Genomic DNA, 6,501 nt, shown 5'->3' on the forward strand with positions numbered 1-6,501 from the left:
GCTCATTTCCACCCATTCCCATGGGTGCCGAAACCAGCCCTCGGGCACGTATGAACTGGACCTCACATCTTTCAAGAAGAGGGCCGTTTGCTCTGTAAATTGGTTGGGGGTGGGCGGAGGGGAGGAGCAAACGTCTATGGGCAGCTGCCCTTTTTAGGATCGAAAATGTTTCAGTTTCTGCTTACCAAGGGGTTCGGGTCGACTGTCCCTGAGTCCTCTAAGAAGGCATGAAGCCGCGTCGGGCCCTCTGAGCGCCAGCCTGCCTCGGCCCCAGGGACCCGGGGGGACCGGGTGCTACCTCGTCTCCTCAGGAGACCATTGCGAGGGGTCGGAACCGGGGGACAGTGAGGTGCTGAGCGGTGGGAGTGAAAGTTAGTGCCACCTCGGGGTGGGGGTTGGACGCTGAGGCCGTGATCTCTGCCCCCATTTGTTTTCGAAGTCGTGGCTGCCGGGGGGGCTGCCTTGTCCCTGTTCCCGCACACCCTGCTGTGGCCGCGGTCAGCCTCCCGCCACCTGTCTTCCCGCCCGGTTCCTCCCGACGGGGGTGTGGCCGGGACCCCGAGCGTTCAAACTAGAAGCGTGTTCACGGCCCGTGTGTCCCACAGAGCGCATCTGGCGATCTGATGATCAGAAACATCCAGCTGAAGCACAGCGGGGAGTACGTGTGCGTGGTGCAGACTGCGGTGGAGAGCGTGTCGTCCGCCGCCAACCTCACGGTGAGAGGTAAACGCCCACGCCCCGGCGCGATTTAATTCACGTGTTACCTGGGCGTCCCATGCCCGGGGAAACCATGACGTGACAGCGGATGTTAGTGCTGACTGAGGACCCCCCCTCGGGAACGTGACGGGGCGGGTGCTGACCCCCGGGAACGGAGTGCTCAGCTCTGCCTTCCAAACAGCGCTCGCTGTCAGCATTCCGCAGCCGCTGCCGGGGCAATGCGCCGTGAGCGTGTCATTCACTCAGCGGTCGTGTTTAACATGTAAGAGAACAGCGCTGTCTGTGTGCGTGCGTGTGCGTGCATGACTGCTTCCAAAAGAATCCAGACCACCCAGAATTCCCGAGAAAATCTGCCAATCCGAGCTGCTGTGCAACACACAGATTGGCTGCTGGGCCAGAAAATGAGCAGCGTGCATCACAGGGTAAAACAGCCCCAAGTAACACACCAGGAATGACAATCACAACGGCAGCTCACAGGAATGGGGAATGACAGAGTCACACCGTAGCTCACAGGGACAGGCATTGCGCCCAGAGTAAGGGACCCGCGCTAGGGAGGGAGCCGGAGGCCCGCTGAGCAGAGGCCTCAGGAAGCCAGCGGCGTCCGCAGGCGGCGTCCGTAGCTGGCGTCTGCAGGCGGCGTCGGCAGCTGGCGTCTGCAGGCGTGCATGTTGTGATTTTGGAATCTCTGCCTCCCGTCCGGACGTGGGACCCAACAGCAGAAAGGCGGAGAAGCCGGGTAAATAGTCCTGTGAAGTCGGGACTTGTCGACAGACTTTAGGCAGTCATGTGACACAGCCTTCCCTTTGGTGGACGAGGATGCCATTTGGGGAGTAGCCCCCCAGCGTTTGCACCCTTGCCCGCCTTAGGCTCCCCAGGACCCCCGGAGAATGTGAAGGTGGAGGAAATCACAGACACCACGGCCCAGCTCTCCTGGAGAGAAGGCGCAGACAACCGCAGCCCGGTCACGTGCTACTCGGTGCAGGCGAGGACGCCCTTCTCTGTGGGCTGGCAGACCGCCACGACAGGTGAACGGGACGGGCAGACGCCACGGTACCTGCCCGCGGGTTTCAGGTCAGTGCCGAGACACGCGGACTCTGACCCCCCGACTCCTCCCGTCTAGTGCCCGAGGTCATCGACGGGAAAACCCGCACGGCCACTGTCGTCGAGTTAAGGCCCTGGGTGGAGTATGAGTTCCGCGTGGTCGCCAGCAACAAGATCGGAGGTGGAGAGCCCAGTTTACCGTCAGAAAAAGTAAGAACTGAGGAGGCAGGTTAGTGTTTTGTTCCTGAGTAATGGCTTAGCAGGTTCCCTGGGGTGGGCGGTCGCTCCCTTGCCCGGGTGTCCAGGCCAGCAGGGGACCAGCCCCAATAATCACTGTCCCATTATCTGACCTGTCCGGTGGCATTTGTCAGAAGACTCATGTGAAAACAGTTCTCATCAAGTGTCTAGTCCCTCGTCAGCGTTCATTAGAGCATGTCGAGTGAATACGGTTTTGTCACTTAAGGTTATGATGACTCTGTGACAGTCTCCCTGTTAACTGGAAGTGCCATTTTCACTTAAAAGGAGCCCTGACGAATTGTCGGGGAATGACAGCTGGGCATCTGCTGCCAGGGCACCCCATTCTGCCACCAGCTCAGCGGGTGAGCTCAAGCAGGCGATGAGCTGGGACGTTTTAGCTTCTCGAGTATCGAATTGAGACGGAATCGTTTCGAAATCCACGTGGGGTAGCTCTTAATGCTAACTGTAGACTATATTACAATCCTAAAAACATCCCAGCGTTACGGCCGACAACTAGAACGTGTCGGTGGCATCGCCTCGCTGAGGCACCCTGGCTTCCCTTCCGTGCTGTGACACTGACCGATGCTAACTGGAGTGATGCTTTAAGCTCAGTGGGCACGTTCCTGTGGGGGCTCAGCCGCGACAGGATTCACGGAGCGCGTTGCCCGTCTCGTGCCACCCAGGCCAGAGCAGGGGGCGTCAGTGCCGGGTCTGGTGGGAAGGAGGGGACCTTTCGCTGCTGACGTGGCGTGTTTGGAGCTCCTCTGTGCCCAGCGTGGTCACAGCTGTGAACGATGTCCGCGGCCGGGGTGCACCAAGTCCAGGAGGCCGACGCCGGCTGCCTCTGCGGGAACCGCACCGCGGGGTGGCGGGTCCGAGCCTGCCGCTTTCACGTGACGCTGGCATTGATGCCAGAACTAACTCGCTACCATCCGCCTCCCGTCACCCCGGCAACCCTCCTTCCCTTTACCATCCTTCACACTGAACCATTACTTCTTCCTGTTTGAAGCTTTGGTAATTTCATGCAGACATAAATTTTTGAATGATCTCCCCCAAATACCTACTGTTGACCCTTGAACCGAAGAGTTGACAGTGGTGTGTGACTTCTGACTCACTAAAAGCTAAGGTGTGTCTCTGTGTCCACGGAGGCCGGTGCCAGGTCCCCCGTGACGCCCGACCACGTGGCTGCCCAGTCCCCCTGTAGACCCCGTGGGTCAACACACAGGGGGCCCTCTGCCTACCGGTGGACACACACAGCTCAGCCCGTGCTGCTCAGGGTCAGCCGTGTGCGTGCGTGTCTGCGTCGCACATGTGAACACATGTCCATGTGCATGCAGTGTGCGGTGGTCACCTGACCTCGAATATGACGAGTAAGCAGCGCCGAATCTTCCGGACGCCCCCGAGCGCCTGCAGGCTCACTGATGTCTCTTTAACCCACACAGTTCCCGAGGTGCCGCCTTCGGAAGTGAGCGGAGGCGGTGGAAGCCGGTCCGAGCTGGTGATCACCTGGGACGTGAGTGTCTGGCCACTGACGTGTGTGGGCTCTCTCTGCACATCGTCACTGTTCCCAGCCTTTGGCAGATTTTATTTTAAATTTCCTTTGGCAGCATTTTATAGAAGAAAACAGGAAGGCCTACACTAAGTAACTTGCCCGAGGTCATCGGGCTGACACCACAGGGAAGGGTCAGGTCCTGGCTGTTTGCTCTGGGGCGGCCCTCGCACCTGCTGGTGACACACGCCTGCCGATGCCAGCAGGTGCTGGCTTCCTGGCCATTCTCCCAGCTGTAGCTTTATGTCATAATTAGGAAAAATTTTAATTAACACATTTAGAGTCAGAAGGCGCTGGAATTATGTGTATTATTTGAAGGTGTTGGTGGAGAGGGTTAGGGGGTCATGATGAGACGTCAGTTGCGGTTTTTGACAAAACAAACAGCTGCGAGCTTTATTACATCGTTTCTAATGCTTTTTTTTCAGTTTTACTTCTTTGTATTTAATTATTAGATCCACAAAGTCAGCATTAGGAATTAGGTGTTTTTTATTGGGCTTAAGAGATGAGGTTCATTCACCTTCTTATTATGATTCGGAACTCACATTGGGGCTGTGAGATGCTGAGAAATCCGAGTTACTCTAGAGGGTTTCCATCAGCCACCGGCACGGCTGTGCTTCGAGGCGTGCTCCGCGCCCACCTAAAGCAGCCGACTGTCCCACTGCGCATTTTCTGATTTCGTGTCGCCGCTTAGTAGGACACCAGGGTTATCTGGCGGCTCTGCGGTGTGGCCTCGTCCCCCCGGGCGGGCGCTGACAGGACGGAGGGCGGCGGCTCTGCGGCGTGGCCTCGTCCCCCCGGGCAGGCACTGACAGGCCTCCCCTCTGCAGCCGGTGCCTGAGGAGCTGCAGAGCGGTGAGGGCTTCGGCTACGTCGTCGCGTTCCGGCCCCTCGGGGTCACCGACTGGATTCAGACGGTGGTCACGTCGGCCGACACCCCAAGATACGTCTTCAAGAATGACAGCATCGTACCGTTTTCTCTGTACGAGGTTAAAGTGGGCGTTTACAACAACAGAGGCGAAGGGCCCTTCAGCCCAGTGACGACCGTGTTCTCTGCAGAGGAAGGTACGGCCAGCGACAGCTCAGCCCCCGCCGATGAGCCACTGGGCTCGGGTGCTGATCTGGGGGATCCTGCGCGACTTTGGGTGTATTCCCTCCAGTGACTGAAGTCAGCCAAGGTCTCCAGTGCAGAAGCAAACAGCAGCTGTGCCCATGTGGGGTGCGGGGCCCGGTGGGTGGTCACAGGGGTGGTCAGCTAGAAATCCGTTCGTTAGGAGCCCGCCCTCACGGCTTTCTTTTTGGGGGTGAGGTGGAGATGTTCCCTCGGAAGCGCCCTAGCCTCGGGTTTTGTAGTTGTCCTGCGGCTGGTGAGGGAGAGGGGCCCCCAGTGTGACGCTGCAGGGTAGACGCTGCAGGCCCGAGGCTCTGCCCCCCATTCCAGCGGGTGGAGACCCCCCGAACCCCACTCTGCCCCACCCCACCTCTGCCTCGTTTTTACTCCTGCCCCAGAGATCGCCTCTTTAGAAAACCGTGGTAGCGTTAGACAATCGTGTGAAGTCGCCACCTGCGGGTGCCCTGGTGAGTGTGACTGGGCTCACGGGGACCGAACGCGCACCCTCAGCCGGGTGCTGCGTGCAGAATTTCCCGAGGAGGAGTGGCACGCGGTTCCCATTGACACACGAGAAGATGAAAGAAATGAGTAAACTTGCCAACATCCACCCGGACGCCCGAGCTAGTGTTTTGAGCCAGGGCCTTGGGTCGCAACCACTCTGAGCTCGTGAAGTAAAGCTGCCCGGCGTCCACTCAGTCCCCAGCGGTCATTCCTTAAGCAGGAGGCAGACTCGGTCTTTCTCAGCACCCCACCCCTTGCTTAGCCTCTCTTTTTCTACTGCGTAGAAGAACAAACAGGTATTGTGAACCGACAGGTGACGTAAAAACCTCTGCAGAAGAAAACGTTTTGATAGTCACAGCCACACCCCGTTTCCAAGCGTGCGGGGATGTCATTTCGAGGGCAGGTCAGGGGCCTGGGGAGGATGGCCCTGGAGTGGGGAGCTCCCCGGGCTGGTGGGGGGCAGTGGGGAGGGGCATAGCCTGCCTCCTGCCCCTGCCTCCCCCGGTACCACCACTGATGAGTTGGTTAAAGGTCCTTCTGTTCCAAATGTCAGAAATGTATTCAACTCTGAAAACGGTGACGGCTGCCTGGGCCTCACGCCGAATCGGGGGGAGTTGAGCAGCACCCCTGGTGGAGGAAGGAGGGGCCTCAGTCAGGGGCGCTGTGTGCCCCCAAACTGCCTGCCTCCCCGGAGCGCCAGCACCGGGCCTTCAGTCCCACGTACCCTGGTTTCCCCAAACCGAGTTTCGATTTCTCAGGCAAGAAAATCTAGGAGGCCCGCATTTGGGTCAAGAGTCCATCTCAGCATCAGTCGGCCCAGCTGGGGAGCAGGACTGTGTAATGAAGAAATAGATTCTGTGTGTGGCCTGGGAGAGGGCCTGCGGAGCCCTCAGAGCCATCTGTTACCAAGGGGACCTCTTAATATGTGATGAGCTCTGCGCACATCTGTCCACACCTTCCAAAGAGAAGGGGCTCACTAAACACTTACTGAACAAATGGCTTTGACCTTTGTTTGACAAGACTGGTGATGATTATGGTGATGGTGGTGATGGTGGTGATGGTGGTGATGGTGGTGATGGTGATGATGCTGGTGATGCTGGGAATGCTGGGAATGGTGGTGATGGTGGTGATGGTGGTGATGGTGATGATGGCAGTGGTGGTGATAGTGATGGTGGTGGTGATGGTGATGGTGGTGATTATGGTGATGATGGTGATGGTGATGATGCTGGTGATGGTGGTGATGGTGATGGTGGTGATGGTGATGATGGCAGTGGTGGTGATAGTGATGGTGGTGGTGATGGTGATGGTGGTGATTATGGTGGTGATGGTGATGATGCTGGTGATGATG

The 6,501-nt window shown here is 58.1% G+C and overlaps 1 protein-coding gene across 1 annotated transcript in view; it reads left to right on the top strand.

Moving 5' to 3' along the window:
- CNTN3 (contactin 3) overlaps window positions 1-6,501 on the top strand; it is a 37,329-nt gene that overhangs the window by 12,904 nt on the left and 17,924 nt on the right. Inside the window, exons 6-10 of the mRNA XM_011385909.1 lie at window positions 606-723; window positions 1,584-1,742; window positions 1,838-1,987; window positions 3,438-3,508; window positions 4,372-4,606. Coding sequence (XP_011384211.1) covers window positions 606-723; window positions 1,584-1,742; window positions 1,838-1,987; window positions 3,438-3,508; window positions 4,372-4,606 — 733 coding nt within the window. The remainder of the gene's footprint in view (window positions 1-605; window positions 724-1,583; window positions 1,743-1,837; window positions 1,988-3,437; window positions 3,509-4,371; window positions 4,607-6,501) is intronic.

Source organism: Pteropus vampyrus, unplaced genomic scaffold (assembly GCF_000151845.1).
Source record: "Pteropus vampyrus isolate Shadow unplaced genomic scaffold, Pvam_2.0 Scaffold825, whole genome shotgun sequence".
In the NCBI taxonomy this organism is placed as follows: Eukaryota; Metazoa; Chordata; class Mammalia; order Chiroptera; family Pteropodidae; genus Pteropus; species Pteropus vampyrus.